The sequence below is a fragment of the Podarcis filfolensis genome (assembly GCF_964270895.1).
Source record: "Podarcis filfolensis genome assembly, chromosome: 4".
NCBI lineage: Eukaryota > Metazoa > Chordata > Lepidosauria > Squamata > Lacertidae > Podarcis > Podarcis filfolensis.
This window is the reverse complement of record NC_139607.1, coordinates 45,131,165-45,151,584: the sequence shown is the minus strand read 5'-3', so window position 1 is coordinate 45,151,584 and position 20,420 is coordinate 45,131,165. Positions and strand designations below refer to the sequence as shown.

Here is a 20,420-nt window from a genome sequence, read left to right as displayed (position 1 = left end):
GTATGGCAAACTTCAAATATATACTTGGAGAATATTATGTATGTTTAATGCTATTCCCTGGTAGCAGTCCTCAGCTGGCCTATGGAAAAGAATATCTGTTATAATTAAAACAATCTGAATTTGTCTCACTGATGCCCTCATTTAGTAGGGCCATTGTAAAATGCCATAGAAAAATATATTACTGAAGTAAGGATTGACAGTCTTTGGTATTTTAGGCTCTTCTGTGCTGTTTGCGTCTGTGAGACATTATTTTAAATTTTAATATATAATATTTCCTTGTTTCTCACTATGCATATTCACAGGGTAAAGAAAGGGGCTCCACAAGAGTTCATGCCTTGAACAATGTCAACAAAGCACTACAAGTCCTTCAGAAAAACAATGTAAGTAAATATTTACATGGGTTCATAACTCACATAGAGAGTTGAGGAGAACTCAATAAACAGATATGAAAATTTGCTTCTGGAGTATGCTTTACAATAAATAAGATCCAATATAATCTCATGGGATGCAGGAGATCAGAGTGCTAATCCCACATCAGGCATTATTTCAATAAATAGCCTCGAAGAAGCTGCTTGGTTGGATCCTGACTTGCGTTCAAATGTGTTTTGCTGGTGCTGGAAGTGACAAGTCTTCTTTCCTCCTGCAGCCACTTTGTGCCTCTTGAGAAGCTTCTCTGGTGGTGTTGGAAGAGCCTTGAAAACAACATGGTTGATAGCATGGTGGGTGGGAATTGCAGAGGGAAGGAAGAATCAGTTAAAATTGCTGCCTTGCTGCTTTCCTCTGGCGGTAAGGCTCTATTGAAATTCAGTTTCAGGTGGGAAATGGAAGGAGGTTCATGCAGGAGCAGGTCTGGTTCCAACTCATTATCTCCTAAGCCTTGCTTTCCATCTGTAAAAGTGCAGTGCCTCTAAAAGCCATAGAATGTGTTCTCCCTCTCAGATAAATAATTTTATAAGAGTTAATCTCCAGAACATATAAGAACATATAAGGATTAATCTCCAGAATAAAACTACTAGTAATAACCCTCTCTTGCTGTCTTGTTCTAAGGAATTGGAAAGTTCTACTAAATGAATATGCAAATAATTCAGTGATTTAAATCCCATTCTAAGGGGTACTCTTAGCAGTATAGCAGTATAGATCAATAGCTAGATTTAGTCATTTACTGTTGGTTTATTTCTATCGGCTACCTATAATTCACCTTAAATGTGTGCAGTTTTGGACCTGGGAATGAATTGCGTGGCGAGTTCCCGCCTCCCCCCTCAGAAATAAAGACACGAGACACGAGAATTCAAGTTAATGGGTCAAATTAGTCCACAACTTTATTGATTACAGGAATTGAGCGGTATTGGCTTAGGCATTGGACCTAACAACTAACCGGCTTCAGCCTGCTTGCCTGAAGACCAGTGAGGGTTAACCACCAGTAGAGGGAGTCCTGCTGATGTACGTCAACTAGGAGCTCCCCCGGGGTTACCGCACGGGGGCGTGCCGTGGGCCCACACCTCCATAGGCTTAGGACAAGGCCACGCCCCCTGGAATCCTTTACCGGACTACCCTTTGATTTGGGGGAAGGTGATGGTGCTTCCTTCCCCCTTCATTTGCATAACAATAGAACAATATCCCTACCAATGCCTAACCGCCAATACAAAGGAGTTGTGACAGATTGCTACGAGGTAGGTGAAAAGCAAGTGGCTGGTGCCAATCTGCCAAATGGAAAAATTCCTACCAGGCCCCTTGACGGTGACCAACCGAAGTTCATAGCAACGTCAGAGAGCCTAGCCTAACGGGTGGGAGGGTTGGAAAAACCTGGTCAGCTGGCTGCAGCGCGGGGAAAGAGGGAGACCCTCGGCTGCGCCAGCCCTAAGTACGGCGAGGCCACGCCCCCCGGGCCAGCCGATTGCCTGGCCTGGGGATGACGCGTCCGAGGATTCCCTGGCATCACGGGGGCTGAAGCCAGCACCCACAAGTGTGGGGAGGGGCGTGAAGCCCGCAACCCCACCTCCTCTCTAGCTCGAAAGTGGCTTTTTCCTTATAAAAGGAATGACAAATGAAACCAAGTTGGTTACTTTGGATAGTTGATTCAGTCTAGTACAGGTATGTCTCTTGTTAGCTTCTTGTATTTGAAAGCTGAATGGGAAGCATCTAAGAAAACTTTACTAGGCAGAGAAAGAAATGAGCCTATGTTAATTGCTGATGAAGTGGCTGGGTTCCCATAAATATTATTTTCTGTTGTCATATGCATTACTTTTTGTTTTTAATTATTACAACATATGTTTATTTTGTGATATAATAATTGCATCCTTGCTAACTGCAATTTCCTAAAATACCTGGTACTATTTGTTTTATGACAGATAATTATTTGATCAGGTTATGAAATATGCTCTGGATTGTTTACTTGCCACTAAAAGCTAAATAGTAGAAAATATGCAAACAAAACCACATAGCCCTAATTTGATGTATTTATCAAATCCGTAGGTTTTAACAGGTTTGCTTATGTTTTATTCAGCAGATGTTTCTTTTGCCCATTACTCTGGGAATGTAAACTCATTTAACTTCTATTTTAATGTTCATTGTTTTTGCATTTTACACATAATTTTATCTAAGTTTGCTTTGCCTTGCTTTGCTCTGACAGGTAGATCTGGTGAATATCGGCAGCACAGATATTGTGGATGGCAATCATAAACTGACTCTTGGATTGATCTGGAGTATAATTCTCCACTGGCAGGTGAGTCAGTCATTCACAGAACATTTTTTGGATATATCCCTAATAATCAAGGGGTATATCTACTTTGTGTATTTCAGATGGTGTTCAGTTTTGAACCCATCCTAATGTTTCAATGAGTGATAGAGAGAGGAAACAAGGAGACTGTTCTCTATTTAATTTTAGTGTCAAGGTTGGGTATTTGAGAAAAGTCAAGGAGGTCAGTGTCCTTTCAAAGCATTACGCAGTCATTTCATTGCAATACCAGCCAATTTAATAATCAGAATACTGCAAAATACATTTCTAAGTCCAATTCAGTGTACTGATGTATAAAGTTCTAAACTATTTGAGCCCAAATGTAAGAAGGAACGCCCCTCTCCATGTTGACTACCTCCTGTATTAAGACAAACCAAAACAGCCCTTCTCATTGCCCCATCACCAGGTGAAGTTGGAAGCTGCCTTATACTGAGTCAGACCATTGGTCCATCTAGCTCAGTATTGTCTACACCAGGGGTCTGCAACCTTTAAGATAAAAAGAGCCACTATAAAAATAAATTTTTTTGTCACTTTTTTATTATTTCTTTGTTTGACCCCTCAGAATTACTCCTCCTCATAGAGATAAACATTAAATTAACAAGTTACCTTTTTTGTGTGTGTGTTCTTCACTCCCCTTCAAAACAGTGACCAGCGTACATGCCCCTTACAATGTAGCGGGTGGGCGGGCAGGTGGGAAGGTGACGTCGGGACGGTGCGTGACTAACGCACGCACCGCCCCCATGCGACGTCACAGCCAGTACAGCGCCCGCCACAGAGGGGAGTGTCGGGGCACACAATGCGCCTCCTCCCCTCGCTAGTATCCGCCCCGGAGCCGCGGCAAAGGTATAAAAGAGCCACATGCGGCTCCGGAGCCGCGGGTTGCAGACCCCTGGTCTACACCGACTGGCAGCCGCTCTCTACAGTTTCAGGCAAGAGTCTTCCACAGCTCCTACCTGGAGATGCCAGTAATTGAGCTTTTGACCTTCTGAATGTAAAGCAGATGTTCAGCCTCTGAGCTACAACCCAGAGTACAGGGGGCAGTAGTGTGGGATAGGGCCTTCTCTCTGGTGGCAACCCATCTCTGGAATGGCATCTCTTCCAAGGGTTTGAGTTCAGTGACTTACATTAAATGTGTAGCCTGTGTTTGTTTTCTTTCATGATGGCACAGTTCAGCAAATTTTCAGTGGAAATTCTTGGCCTCTTTGGGTACTGCAAACAGTGCCGGATTTACATATAAGCTAAACAAGCTATAGCTTAGGGCCCCACTCTCTTGGGGGCCCCCAAAAAAATTAAAGGAAAAAAACCTGGATGTACATTTCCAAAATATAAGATTAAAACCTACATACAGCAACAGTGTTTTGTTTTGTTTTGTGTTGTGTAGGCTCCTATGATGTAAGTAATGGGCCCCGCCTGCTAGCCTGCTCCCTAAAATATCACTGATTTGCTCATTTCTATATATAGGGTGCCTACATTCTGCATGGACTGGTTGCATGGCAGCATGTAGCAGGCAGCTGCAGACTGCAGTGCAGCACAGTTGAATGTAGGTCAAGCTGTTGTACCTGTTACCTAATATTAAAGAGTGCTTGTAGACTGGTGATCGCGCAGCACAGACTAGGGGTATGAGTCTTATGCCTCCTGATTGATTTCATGTAATACATAATTTATTTATTTTGATCCCATTATAAAGTTACTATTAATATACTTCTTCTTAATTGTATTTCAGTTCAACAATTACTTTGATAAAATACATATTTTTCTTATGTGCAAACGGCTTTAGAAACCTATTAGGTCCATAAATTACCATATAGCATATATTCAACACAAAAAAAAACAGCGACAGTTTGTTGTTGACAAAGGACAGCTGGACGTATAAAAGGCCCCATTACCTTCAGTAGCTTAGGGCCTCATCAAACCTAAATCCGGCCCTGACTGCAAATTAAAAATAAATGTTCCTAATAGTGCAGAAATCAAAGTTAGGTTGATTTGCCACAATGCACCGTGCTTATCTTCTTGCATATTTAAAGAAAAGACAAAATGACAGTAGGAAGAGCAATGACCCTTTCATTTCTATACAACCAGTGCTTCTTCAGTATCCTCCCATGTGTTTTTTTATGTTTCGGATCACTGTGCTGAGTATTCAAGTACTTAAGAGTTAAGAAAAAGAAACTCAAGTTTGACTGGGGGGGTGAGTTGCCTTTGATAAATAAACTTGGCTACTGATAAAAATTCTGTCTTCCAACACAGGTCAAAGATGTAATGAAAAACATCATGGCTGGACTGCAACAGACAAACAGTGAAAAGATCTTGCTGAGCTGGGTCCGTCAGTCAACTCAGAATTATCCGCAGGTCAATGTTGTTAATTTCACCAGTAGCTGGTGTGATGGTTTGGCTTTCAATGCACTCATCCACAGTCACAGGTAAGAGAAATGCTACAAATTAACATCCAAATGCCTCTGTTTTTGCTGTGATCATGTGAATTGAAAATACTTTATTAGAATCACCTTGCTGGAGCAAGTCCATCTAATCCACATTATTGAATTCCAGCAGTGGGGAGCTGGAGGCCTTTCAGAAATGCACAAACAAGGGGTGTAGGGTGGGATGTGGGCAGCATGTAAGCCATCTTCTGTTACTTGCTTTCAGCATCCATGAGTCAGAGGCATGCTGCCAGTGCTCACAAAGCTCTATTTAGCTATCATGGCTAATTGCCGCTAATAATAGAAATCTATCTATTAATTTGTCTAATTGCTTTTAAAGGTTTATAAAATTGTGACAGTTGCCAAATCTTATGTTAATAAATTTCACAAGATAATTATGCTTTGAAAATTACTTCCTTTTTGCCTGTTGTTAATCTGCTGTTGTGGATGATCTCTAGTCTTACCAGAGTTCCAAGTCTTATCATAGGAATGTTTGTCTTCACTAACTCTCTTTATGCCAATGATGTGGAACCTGTGGCTCTCCTATCACCCCTAGTCCTTGCTTTTTACCATTCATAACATTACACTGGTCCATCATGCCTCTTCTCAGTATCAGTATTTTCCTCTAAACTAAAGGAGCCTCACATATTTGGTCCTTTTTCAATTAATGCCCCTTTTCCTGGACAATCAGAGCTAAGTTCAGATGCAAGCGTTTTTGTTTCTTTGTTTTGCTTCCTGCACAGAGGTTTGAAGCGCAGGTACAGTTAGATGGCTTTTTCTAAAAGCAGAGCAAGAGCCAAATACTAGGTGTATTCCAAGGTCTGAAATGAAGAAAGTCTAGGGCCATGATATTAGGGTTGCCATATTTCAAGAAGTGAAAATCCGGACACAAAATCTCCATAAAAATATTAAGTTTTTTTGCTCCCGATATGAGCTGCCATACGCCCGGGTTTTCATGGACATTTTAACAGGTTTCAAAATGATGGGGTTACACTTCCCCTGAAAGAGCAGGTTCGTAGCTTGGGGGTACTCCTGGATCCTTTGCTGTCGCTTGAGGCTCAGGTGGCACAGGGTGCCTTCCATCAGCTTCGGCTGGTGGCCCGGCTACGCCCCTATCTGGACAGGGATAGCCTAATTACTGTTGTCTATGCTCTGGTAACCTCAAGGTGAGATTACTGCAATGCGTTATATGTAGGGCTGCCTCTGAAGATGGTTCATAAACTTCAGCTAGTGCAGAATTCAGCGGCCAGGTTGCTCACCAGAGCAAGATGGTTTGAGCTTATTATACCAATCCTGGTCCGACAGCACTGGCTACCAATTAGTTTCAGGGCCCAATTCAAAGTGCTGGTTTTGACATATAAAGCCTTAAACGGCTCAGGATCACAATACCTCAAGGACTGCCTCTTTCCATATGAACCTGCCCAGACCCTGAGAACATCTTCTGAGGCCCTTCTTCATGTGCCTTCTTTTGAGAGGTCCGGAGGCTGGCATCACGAGAACAGACCTTCTCTGCAGTCGCTCCCCATCTGTGAAATGCTCTCCCTAGAGAAGTTTGCTTGGCACCTTCATGATATACCTTTAGGCGCCAGGCAAAAATGTTTCTTTTCTACCAGGCCTTTGGTTGATCTGATTGACATCCTATTCCCTTTTAAAATGTGGCTCTTGTGGAGGAGCATTGGGTTGTTGTTTTTCTTTTGATTATATATATTGTGGTTTTTATGTTGATCTTGTTCTGTGAACTGCCCCGAGACATCCGGGTATAGGGCGGGATATAAACACACACACACACACACACACACACACACACCTCCTAGATGCCATTTTTGGCAGACAAATCCTGGCTATGTCCTGGAAATTCCAGGTGTATGGCAGCCCTAATGATATCGTCCTGAATTTGGGAACTCTCTTTAAAAGGTGCCCTATCAATGGAATTGGGAAACAGAACAGTTACTTGCTCTGATCCTCCCCCTGCTCCCCATCTGCCCTTACAACATTGTTGTCTTTTAATCCGTTGTCAAATAACTGTGTTTTCAGTTGAAAAGATTTGTTGCAGGGGGCAGGAAAGAGAGTATTGTTCTGGTTGTTTCTGGGACTAAGGAAACATGTTCCTGGCCATTTAACAGCCACCCCTGTGTGTGTTCATAATAGAAACAAACATTAGCTGATAGCTTGCAAGACACTTAATAACAGTGTGGTGCTTTAATTACACACCTTCATAGAAGCAACACAGCAAGACTTAATTTATTATTTAGGCATTTGAAGCTAGCAGGAGTGACCTTAAACCTAGCCTGAGAGGAGCACCTAGCATTATGTGGCAGCCTACATAATACAGCACTAATTTGACCACATTGCTGAAAATGGCTCTTATCTCTCTGGTTAGTGGAACCGGATTGTAGTCCTCCAAGCACATGCTTTCAAAGCAGATACTTAAAAGTCAACATAATTGCATCACAGTCAGTCAAGTGCAAATTGCTACTGATAAATTTCTCTTTGGCTCTGTTTTGATGGGGGGAAAGGCGGGTGTTTTTACAGTAAAATGTAGGGAGGGAGAATAGCAGAGGAAGCATAAAAATGAGTACCTTTTGTTGAATGGTGAGAATAATTGTGGCAACTGTCTTCTACATCTTTTCATTAGGTGTCTCTGGAAATGGTACTCAATAGTTATTGGCCTTGGGGATGATGTTGTGTATGAGAGTTGTTCCCCAGTAATTAAAAATATGTGCCAGTTATGTTTTGTGTGTGCTTGTTTTACTGTTCTGTCACAACATGGTGATTTGTGATTCTATTTATTTAGCACTAGGTACATACCCTCTTAAGAGTCTATTTGCTGGCATAGTAAATCTTAGTTCTGTGCTAATAATGCTTTTCAGCTATAAATTCAAATTAATGCAAAGTCCCATATTAACAGTCCCATATTTAAAAGTCTGGTGCTGCCTGAGTTCTGGAATACATTTCACATATGTATGAGTGTCTTCCATACAAGTGTTTTTCAAAATCCACCCTCCATCAACTTACTTGTAATGTATTATGAGAAATAAAGACAACTTCTCAATTTGTTTGACCATTGGTTCTCAAACAGAACTTAGTGAAATTCCCCTGCACTATTTTTTGCATCTACCCTGTTATCCATAAGAAATATATATTTAGTGATTCATACAGAAATCTTTATTCATCATATCCACTTACCTTATCAGCCTATTTCTTTCTGCCCATTTTGCTTTGCTCCTCCCATCTCCTCCCACAGCTACTGGGACCTGCTCAGGACAAATCTCTTAAAACACGCGCCTTTTCTTGGAGCAGACACACAATAAGAAGTTTAAAGCACAATTTGAAACACAATTCAAAAGCCTGGGTGAATAAAAAAGGTCTTCAGTTGACAGCTAAAAACCATAGACAAGACGTCTAGTGATTATTAATTACTTGGATCCATTCCAGTTTTGCTCCAGGCCTGGCCTTGGCATTAAACTAACTTTGTTGCTGTGGTTGATGACATTTCTTTGGAGAGAAATTGAGGGAGTGTGGTCCACCTTTCTCTGCTTGACCACAGAGTCCTTCTGGAGTGTCTTGGGAAAGTTACAGTTGGGGCACTGTACTTCATTGATTCCATTCCTTCCTCGAGAGCCACTTCCAGGAAGTAGTTATGGTAGCCCTGGTTTGTGGAAATTTGGCTTCTTGAAACAAATCAATATTGTGGTTTATGATCCTGATTTGTTAACAAACCAGAGCCTAAGCTAACCCAAGTTCTCCCTGTTCAGACAAAGTGACAAACTCTGGTTAGTTTAAAACAGGAAGTGAATGCTTCTGATTCTCCTCTTGGCTGCAGTAACTCTAACCCATGAAAACTTGAAGTTCATTCTGCTGCTCATTCCCATACGGTTAAACCACAGTTTATCATTATATGCGGAATAGACTACAGTATGTCTTTGTGGTGCATTGTTTACTGAAGCACTTAAATGCTTTGTCTTCAGTTATATAACAACAACAACAACAACAACAACAACAACAACAACAACAACAATTTATTATTTCTACCCTGCCCATCTGGCTAGGTTTCCCCAGCCACTCTGGGCGGCTTCCAACAGAAGGTTAAAAATACATTGAAACATCAGTCCTTAAAAACTTCGCTAAACAGGGCTGCCTTCATATGTCTTCTAAATATCATAAAGTTGTTTATTTCTTCGACATCTGATGTGGTGAACTGACCCAAAAGTCTAATAATACTTATTTTAAGTTATTAAAATAGTCATATACTGCTTCCCTGCTGCTGTCCTTGGGACAATCAAAAGGCTATGGCGTGGCTGGGACTGGCAAGTGGGGAAGCACTGAGCAGACTATGGCACTGAGGCCCACTGAAAAATGGCTCAATCCTGACTGGTGGGTCTTGGTCCACTGTTTTAGAAGCACTACTATAATAAATCCAGAAAAGGCGGGTTTTGTTTGTTTGTTTTTTGAGATTTTAATATATTCTTTGTGGATTATTATGTTTTCTCCTGTGCATGTTACCATTCATATTTATGTATATTTCACATCTGGAACTACTCTGCTTTTGATCATGGGACATTCCCCTCCCCCCCCAAAAAAATAAATCATTTTGCAAAAGATAAGAAACTGTTGTAATAGCAAAAGCTTTTAATAATTCTGAAAGGAAGAACTTCACATTGCAGTCTTCATGCTAGTGAATGAAATTTTAAGTATCAGGCATAAAACTAGATTTGAATCAGGAGATTGCATTTCTCCAATATCTTGTGCAATGTGTTAACACAGCCCCTTTATACAAGTCCACATAACGTATAGTCAATACATCTCTGTTTAAAGGTCTGTTTGCATTAAATTCCATTAGTGGTAGTCTCTGGAGAAAACCATTCCCTAACAAGGTGTAGCAATAAAAAGATTCATTGTTTCTTCCAGTAATGCTGCCTGTGAAAATACTTGCTATGTATGAAATGGTTCCATTCAACGAGAATATTCACTTATTTAATTGAATACACTTCATTTTTAGGAAGCCAATATTTTTTCAAGGATAATTAGATGTTGACTTTCAGCATTTTATTAATGATGTTATATATTTAAAATATTTCCTGCATTTTGTATTTGTAAAGAAAATGCAAAGATGACCAGATGACCTTTTTCAACTCTCTGCTTAGCCGTGAAACAAAAAGTGTGGAACGAGTCACTATCTTTCAGATTAACTTGTCTCGCTGGGTTGTTATGCAGTTCTTAGCTGCTTGGGCTGAGTCAGAGCACCCTTCCCAACATGGTGTCCTCCAGCTGTTTTGAACTTGGCCTCCCATCCCTCTAATGTCTCATTCTGCTGCTCTTGTGTGTCTATATCTGTTGGAAGCAGGTAGAAATCTGTTGAACCTAAGGCACAGGCACCACAAATGCCATAGACTGAATCGAACACATATTTAATTGAGTAGGATTAGATTTCCGTCTTCTGTAATCTTGAAAACAAATTTACCTGCCCTAATGGGTAACTTAGCTAAAACTAGGGTGTCTAAAATTAATAGAATTATTTATACTGCAAACAGTGTAACTAATAGTATAGGGTCCCAGACTGTTTATCTAAGCTGTAATTTGATCCCTGCCTATAAAACATTTAAGACTGGCCTGCAGCATTTCACGGATACAGCTGAATTTCTCGTTTGAATGTTTTAATTTTGTATGAGATAGAAAATGATTTTTTAAAAAACCAAAACAAAAAAACGAAGGGTCTCTCCAGCCCTGTGATGCAGTTGACTAGCCCTCCAAATATAGAATTGCACATAGAATTGCATAGGTAACTTTACAAGATTTCCCTTTTCTTTTCAGACCAGATCTATTTGACTGGGATAGTGTGGTTCGCCAACAGTCAGCTGTACAACGATTAGACCATGCATTCAACGTAGCCAAACGACACCTAGGAATCGAAAAACTCCTTGATCCTGAAGGTTAGTGTGCATCAGGTTCTGTTTGTAAGTGTATGATCAATTTTCTCCATGCAGGTGCTAGGGAAAAGGTTTATCCACTTTCATTTTTATAGTTGTACCACACAAACAGGTTTTCATTTAGTTTACTGAAACTTCAAAGTTAAGGTTGCTTTTTACTCACCTAGATAATTAATTCCTTAAGATTCAAGCAAACACTTCTGGATTTACAGCAAACTTTTAAAGGTGTATGTTCTTTGTTAAGCACCATGGTAAAGTAGCTGTTTTTCTTCAAAGGTGCTTAGATTTGCAGTTCTTATTGCTTACAATAGAAGTTGCAGTTCATCAGCATTTTTGAAATTATGTCCTAAATTTGGATGTAAGGAGCTGGTTTAAGTTATTCACAGACAATGATTCATGAATCATTCATTATTCTTTTTATACTAATTTCACTTTTTTGGATGTTTGGATGAAAGGGTTTTTTGAGGAGGAGCACTAAAGTTTAAACTTTTTATATCTTCCGTGTTTCAATCTGAATTATTTTTGTGTATGTTTTAAGCTTTCTCTTTTTTGCTTCTGACTTTTGAGGTGATTGTTCAAGTACAAAGTGAGCCCCCAAATGGCAAGTTTTGCTCTTACCCTGAAGTCTACCAATTGTTTGTTAATAATAGGGAATGTGTAGTAATTATTGGTCATGGAAACACAGCATAAAGCTTGGAAATAACATTTCACATTCAAATATTGTCCTCTTCTCTAAAACGGATATGAAGACGACCCATTTGGCTGTTAATTAGTGAGAAGAAACACTATTAATATAATATAGGGTCTTCTTTTTGTGTTGTGGGTCTGAGCCTTGACACTGGAAATTCTAGCCTTGGAAATTTTGTCAGACTTTATTGTAAGTCACCTCCATTATGTAGTATGTGTGTAGGCTTACATATTTGCACTGCAAACATCACTTGTATACCAGTTTATAACAATTTTACATAAACAGCTCAAGTAATTTAATTAAGATAAAAATTACTATTGTGCTCACAGCTGTGTTATGTAAACTGCTTAGAGGGTTTTTTAATCATTGAGCATTGGACAAATTCTGTTAAATAATTAAATATCGTCTTCTCACAAAAAGTTCCCTTCTATGAAATCTCCTTTAATTAACCAATGTAGATGTTCTTGGCACACTAGGCCTCAGGCAAGCATATCAGAGCAAAACATACACTGCATGATGGAAGAGAATTTCATTTGGTCACCATTTTAAAGTGGACTGACTCAATTTGCACCTCCTGAACTAATACACAGGTTGGAACATAATTATCCTTCGACTTTCACACTTCTTTGAATTTTGTGGTAAAGTTCTCAGCTGAAGAAGTGTTCCAATATGCATTATAAATGAATATTCTAGGCTGAGGGTGCATTTAGAAATACATACCCTGTACACTGTCTGTTTGAAACTTGGAAAGATTGATACATTTGATTTAGCTTCATCTCTCAAACTCAAGCCATAGTTTAACTGCACAAGCACACTTTCTGTGTTCTAAATGAGGACCAGGGCAAACAACTCTGTTAAAAATGTTGCTTGCTCTTCTTATACACTGCTTCTGATTAGCTCCAGAAAGATACGGCAGATCCATACGATAGATCCATATTTATATTATACAATTTAACCTCATTCCTCTGGGCTGCAGTAAAGTGTAGGCTCCCACTCCTTGCTTGTGACCTGGCCCAGCCTACCCCCACAAAAACAAAGCAGCAAACAAAGTTATTTTTCATTTGGTGAAAATGATAATATTTATGTTTGGTAGGTAAGAGTATAAATATTCATATCTGAGAAATTATTAAAATTGGTAGTTGGTTGACAGAGGAAAGGCTTCTTTACCTAAATGCATCTAATAGAAATATGAAAAATATTCATGCAACATTTATTTGTAGTGGCCACTCTCAAGTGAATTTGGTACTTCCATTATGAGAAATACAATCTTATCAGTACTGGGCTGATTCCTATCATCTTTTCATGTGGTTGTATGCTTTTCACAGAAAGTCTCCTGGTAAGCTTGGTAAACAGTTGTCTAAAACTATGATCTAGTGAGTTGGGAAATGTATGTATATTTATCTAGAGGTACATTATTAGTATTCTAGGGGGCAATGGGCCAGAGTAAGAATACTGAAGGCACACATCAGGGTAAGTTTTTTTAGTTATGTAACGATAAGGAATATTACATACTAATGAAGCAGTTTCCAAATTGAAATGCTGATTTTAAATGTTCTTCTGCTCCCAGTATGAAGGCCTTGATTTTTTGACATCATATTATTAATGCAGTAACTTAATATGTCTATTAAAACCCTCAATAGTTACTTATTATGAAGTACTTCATACATAATTAAATTGCTAACAGGTCAATTGGGTGATAATAAATCGACTCATAAATATGGAAAAGGAAATGTTTTTAAATGAGACTTCAGTTGTAACGGAGACACTATTTTTTGTATTCTCCCCCACCCACCTTTTCAAAATGATGAAACAGTGCATTCACTGTTTTATTGCTCTATTTTTCAAAGTTTCATTACAGTTTTCAGTACAATTTGCCATTTGCTTCTTCTGAAGAAATTATCGCACTATTTTTATGATTGTCTTCTAATAGTATGGAAGTGTTTAAATAAGCATGCAGTTGATTTTTATATTGTCTGTGTGTCTGATTGAAGCTCCAAGCTTTATGCATTGAGCAGGTTTGCTATGTATACCAGACTTCCTCAAGCTCGGCCCTCCAGATGTTTTTGGCCTACAACTCCCATGATCCCTAGCTAGCAGGACCAGTGGTCAGGGATACTGGGAACTGTAGTCTCAAAAACATATGGAGGGTCGAGGTTGAGGAAGCCTGATGTATACAGACAAAACCCAGAGGTGGATCCAAACTAAGCTAGGTTCCTTCCATTGAAATCAATTGAACAATTAATAATGGCCTAAGCTTCATTAATTTCCATGATTCTTACATGAATCAGTGGGACCTAAATCATGACCAAGTCCTAACCATGTCTTCTCAGAAGTAAATCCTATTAATTCAGTTCTGCTAAACATGTGAAGGAGCCCAAGCACCTGGGATATTGGGGGTGGGGTTTCTGCATGGGCTTCTGTCACATCCTCACTTAGAGCACATACTCATGTGTAGGGCCTGTGTAATTATTATTATTATAATTGTACCTTAACATTTTAGGTGTTTAATGGAGTGCTTATGTGAATAGTTAAATAGTTAAATGCTTAAGACAGGGGTGAGGAACCTGTGGCCCTACAGATGTTGCTAGACTACAGTTCTAATGATCTCCAGCCACTGGCCATGCTGGCTTGGGCTGATGGGAATTGGAGTCCAAGAACATGTGCAGGGTCACAAGTCCCCCACCCTGGCTTAAGCAGTGAAGATAACATATTAATCCATTTTTGCTAGCGCTCTCCCTCTCTCTCTCTCTCTCTCTCTCTCTCTCTCTCTCTCTCTCTCTTTCTCTCTCTCTGTGTGTGTGTGTGTTTTATGAAATGAAACATAGTGCAGCTAAGATAATACTTTTTCTTGGATCAGCCCGTCTCAACTATACTGGAAACAAGCAAATTAATGTTACTAATCATTTGTATTACAGACAGAATAGGCTAATTTCATTCTTTCAGAATAATTAAGGCACAATAGGCAGAGTTGTGAAAAATATCTTTTTATAATGGTTGCCCATAAACATGATTGCCAATAAAAATGGAGCATAATAGGGAGGACATCTGTTCATAAAACATGTCAAATATTTGTGGAGACCATATGTTTTCTTTCTTTCTTTCTTTCTTTCTTTCTTTCTTTCTTTCTTAAACCTTCCAGTAGTAAGATTATGGAGGCAGTTTTTGGGAATACTTGCAGTTTGATTTAACATCATCAACATTCAAGGCAATTTGGGACAGTTATTTCACACTCATATTGTTTTTCTCTTGCTGCTTCCCAATTGTTTTTTCGGCATACCTGACACCCAGAAACCACATGGGGATAGTGCTGATCCCCACACTAACTGCAGATCAGAATCAGTGTCATTGGCATTGCCGCAAAAAGCCACTATCGCAGAAAGAAAGAAAGAAAGAAAGAAAGAAAGAAAGAAAGAAAGAAAGAAGAGTGCAAAACATTAGTGCTTTGCTTTTGGAGGATCTTTGCCTCTATCTTCAGCATAACCACATTGCCTGAATCATGTTTGTGGTGGCTGAGACTTTTTCAGTATTGATCTTTTCCCTACAGTATTCCATCTGTAATATAGACAATAGCTGACTTTTTTAATGCAGATAGTTTATCAGTCAGTAATATTATTTTCATGGAGAGCAGTATCTTGTCGCCCCTCACACTCACTTCCCCACTAGTAATGGTAGCTGAGGAAGCAGGATTGCTGCCCTGTATTCTCTCCTACTCGCCATGATCCCCAGTTTTCTGAAAAACTAGGTGTTGCTTGGGTACACGCCTATACTCAGTTTCTTAGCCGCTACTACATTTTATTTGTAATTTCCCAAAATTGCAATGTAATAAAAATCAGTTTTAAAAAGAGGTAAAAAAAAGTTTTCAAATAAACACAACATTTTAAAATAGTGAAGGTGCCTCGGTTTCTGTAGGCTCTGGTTTGTATTGCTCTCTTGGGATAGTGCATCAGAATGATTTTATGCTAACTTGACATATTCCTTCAAAGTTTTGGGTGGGTGGGTGTTTAGTAAAGAAAATACTGCAGTGTTTCTAAAAAGTTGTCTTTTAATTAGTTCTGGAGATCTTAGAGTTACCACCAAAATTTCATTTCAAGCAAAATTTAAACTTAAACAGGGTTTCTTCCTCAGGAAGAAAAAAAACCATTTGTTTTGAGTGTAGCAATAAGAAATGGAGGACAAGCTAGCCAAATGCTTTCCAGACCCGTAGGGAAACTCGCTGTTCAAATCTGGTTAAGCAGAAGACAGGCCCTGCCTGAAGCTTTCCAACAGCTGAAATGCAATTGCCCAAGAAAGTACTTTCTTTCTTTCTTCTGATTCCACATTTTTCTTCCTCATACATTTGTCTTATGTTTCAAATATTGAATGATACCACAGAGAGCTAATTCTATCCACATTTATCCCAAAGTAATTTGAGATTAATCAACCCTATAGTAAGTGGGTATAGGATTACAGCCCCACTTCTCTGTGATATTGACTCACACCACATTCCTAGTCTATTCTGAAGTAAACTCTATTGACTTCAATGAATTTACTTCCAAGAAAATAAGTCTAGGATTGCAGCCAACATTATATACCATATGCAGATTGAGGAATTTGCTTTTGAATTGAGAGTCATAGAACTCCATTTATTAAGGCTGCAATCCTAGGCTTACCTGCTTGGGGTGAAAAATGTTCCATTGCATTCAGTGGACTTGCTTCTGAGCTAACCTTCTTAAATGCTGCAATTAGGCTTTGTGTAATTATTTTCTTTATCTTCAAATCCTGCTCCCTGATTTGTATGCTTATAGAATAAGATAGTTAAATCTCTGTATTACATATAATTCAGTGGCAATGAAATACTGTAAAATTCATTTGCTTTGGAATTAATTAAGATTAACTGTTAGGCACCTAATAGAATTGGGATTATTAATCTTTAAATCTCACTATTGAACTCATCAAAGATGACCCAAGTTTGCATACAAATTGCATATGTTTTGTGAACATGAAAATATATGCAAATTTTGTGCTCCCTTTTGCAGGTGGGGTTTTGTTTTGTTTTGTTTAGTCATTTAGTCATGTCCGACTCTTTGTGACCCCATGGACCAGAGCACGCCAGGCACTCCCACAGTTTGGTCAAACTCATGTTGGTAGCTTTGAGAACACTGTCCAACCATCTCGTCCTCTGTCGTCCCCTTCTCCTTGTGCCCTCAATCTTTCCCCGCACCAGGGTCTTTTCCAAGGAGTCTTCTCTTCTCATGAGGTGGCCAAAGTATTGGAGCCTCAGCTTCACAATCTGTCCTTCCAGTGAGCACTCGGGGCTGATTTCCTTAAGAATGGAGAGGTTTGATCTTCTTGAAGTCCATGGGACTCTCAAGAGTCTCCTCCAGCACCATAATTCAAAAGCATCAATTCTTTGGCGATCATCCTTCTTTATGGTCCAGCTCTCACTTCCATACATCACTACTGGCTTTAACTATACGGACCTTTGTCAGTAAGGCCCAAATATACATTAACTGAGGACCATGTGCAGATAATTGGATGTCTGACAGACAAACAAGTTTGAATGTTCTGCTAAGCCAAACTATAGTTTAGAGCAGAGGTGGGGAATTAGATTCAGCCATTAGTTTATTACTCTTCCTCCCTTAATGAGCTCTCTAGGACCCACCCTGTTCTGACATAAATCCCCCATAGAAAGCCCCTTACCCTGCAGGGAGTTGTTGGAGCCACTCAGGGAGTGATACCACCTAACTAAAAACTCTGTGCTTATTTTTCTCATCCACCTTGCCAGCATGTTGTAATATATTCTATGTGATTTAAAATTACTTCATTTATGGAGCATTCATCACTTTCCCTTCTTCAGTTCTGTTTTATTGCATAATCAGTCATCACTGTGCCAACGAGCCTAAGTCTGATATTTGTGCTGACAAGTGGTAGAACTCATCTTCACAGCCGTGAGATTTTGAAGTAGCCAAATAGTTGACTTAAAGATTAAAATGCTATCTGGTGAGAGGGTGGCATTTTCTAAAGAAATCATGACTATAAAAATAAATGTAAATAGCTATATGTTTAATTTAAACCATAAATCTGAAAAAGTGTATAAATAACAATCCTAGCTGAAATGAGCTATTACGCTTTCTAGTACCAATTATTTGCTAGGATTCAAAATCATAATCAGCCTACAATTCCATCTGCTCAGTAAAAATGAGTAATGTAATTTTAGCATACAACAAATTGAAAAATAAAGTTTCCCAAATAATTGATCTAGTTAAAGGTTATGTACCAATGCTTCTATTCATATGGAGAGATCACTCTTAATGGAAGGTACTGGCAACAGCATTATTACCCTTTCTGTTTCTATTTCTTGTAGAAATAATGCTGAGGGCTTGACACGCTGGAGTTTACTGTGTTTTTGCAGCTGTTTATACGCCCATCTGATTTGTGTAGTCCACATGTCAGTACCTTCAGGCAACTCCAATCCCAATGCTTTCCCACTGTAAATTCAGGTTTATCCAACATGGGGATAATTCAATAAATTGGGGAGAATCGGGCTCCAAAGTGCCCAATTTGGGGCTGCAGATTATTTGTTTTGGTGCTTCGGGAAGGGGTAGATCAGCTGTCACTTTCTGCCAGTCCCCTTTATGTACCCACTACTTCCTCAATACTTTTATTTCTTTTCTGACAGTGATCGTAACAATTACCAATGAACTCCTGAATGAAGGAATGTCTTGTTCTTTTGATTCCTCAGATTTGCACAAAACTAGAAGATTGCACAAGCAAACCCCATTAACAATTTCTGTGTCAGTTATATTGGGCAGCAGTCTGCAAAGTGTGTGCTAATAATTTATAGTTGTTTTCATATCGTTTCCAGCATTCCAGTAAGGGTGCATCAGGAGCTTGGCCATAGAGATAGATGATAGATAGATAGATAGATAGATAGATAGATATCAGATTTGCACAAAACCAGAAAACTGTACAAGCAAATTTACAGTTGCCTGACTGTGCTTTTGCTCACTTCTTCTTGGGCAGAGGATCTTTAAAAAAAACCACTAGGTGCACATGCAGCTATTTGTGTATATGACGTGTTGGCCCTTAACTGACATAATAGAATCAACAAGTAGGAACCCGGGGGGGAGGGGGGATGGCTACTTATATGAATGGGAAAAACTGGACTTGCTCCCCAGATACAAATTCAAATACATTCAGATGTGGACTACTCATGGATAAAAGTGGAAAAGATGGCTGCAGTGGGGACAGATACCTACCCTTATCTCATAAGAATGTCCCTGGAGATGACATTGTCTTCTTACACAATATTGTTCTTGGGGGCATTCGGTCCTAGGAACCTGCAGTGAGGACAGCAAGGCTAACAGTTGAATCAGTGGCAAAGATGCTTGTTTTTCTGATATAATAATTAATTGGGGAGGGGGTTGACATCAGCTGCCACATATTTAAAAATTAGAGTACCCTCCTGCTTAAAAAAAAATAAATCTTAAAATGTGCTAGGCCCACGAAGGTTTCCAGATATTCCCCCTCTTTCACAAAGGACAAATAATCCTGCAAATGTGTGTGTATGCATGGGATATTTAATGCACCTTTAATGAATGGGGCTTGAATAAAACCCTTTGCAAGTTAAAAGTGCTATATAGATAAATTGTAGAAGAAGAATGTATTTGCTGACTGGTGTTTCAGACAGTCTATTCCACCAAGCTTAGCTTTGCTCTAGCCATGATATTTCTGTAATCCTGACTGCACATGCTTCTCTGAATTTGATAGATTCTTTTTTGGGTATGACAGATTCTTCAGAGGCCACCCAAATGTGTGAATTCATCTTTCTTTTGTTGTTTCATGATGATCATTGCAAGCTGTGATCGCTCTCCCTTCCCAAGGCAGCATGTGAACATTTGCAATTACTATTAATCAAAGACCTACAAATTACACGAGCTGCTATACTATAATGTAAAAGACCACAGCTGTTCACATCACAAAAATATGCAATAAAGAAAGTAACATTGGGATGTCGTAAAAAAGTTGACCCCCATGTGATCACCTCCAGCAGCGCCTCAGGCTCCTAGCAGGCTGGCTACCACCTGGAATCTCATGGAGGCACTAATTATATGGACCCACCACTCTCTCTTGATACCTGTAGACGTACCCACCAGGGTTCCACAAAATGTCAACAGATGTGTGTATATCCCCTATGTTCAGGGGTCCGTTCATAAATCAGGACCTCCATCTGCTCCTAGCTCAACTATGAGCGTGCCAGCTCCTCTGCACACTTCAAGAAGCAGTATTGTATGACAATTATAGATTCACAAATCAGCCCATATTTTTGGTAGTTACCGTATTTTTCGCTCTATAACACGCACCCGACCATAACACGCACGTAGTTTTTAGAGGAGGAAAATCCGTAGGCATGCCACCCGTAGGCATTCCCTCCATAACACGCACAGACATTTCCCCTTACTTTCTAGGAGGAAAAAAGTGAGTGTTATGGTGCAAAAAATACGGTAATTACCAGGATTACCACACATTTTACAGGCATTTAGGTGCTGTTGGTCCTCTCAGTGTATAAGTAATTATTTATCATCAAAGTTTGTGCCTATTTTTAATTTTAACCCAATAGCATTTCTACAAATATTATCCAGTTCATAATTATTCTTACATCAGTATTAGACTAGCAC

General features: G+C 39.4%; 1 protein-coding gene across 19 annotated transcripts in view; it reads left to right on the top strand.

The window, feature by feature from the left end:
* DMD (dystrophin) overlaps positions 1-20,420 on the top strand; it is a 953,416-nt gene that overhangs the window by 311,702 nt on the left and 621,294 nt on the right. For all 19 annotated transcript variants that reach the window (XM_083612216.1, XM_083612211.1, XM_083612219.1 and 16 more), the window contains 4 exons: positions 303-380; positions 2,630-2,722; positions 4,979-5,151; positions 10,960-11,078. In XM_083612216.1, coding sequence (XP_083468342.1) covers positions 303-380; positions 2,630-2,722; positions 4,979-5,151; positions 10,960-11,078 — 463 coding nt within the window. The remainder of the gene's footprint in view (positions 1-302; positions 381-2,629; positions 2,723-4,978; positions 5,152-10,959; positions 11,079-20,420) is intronic.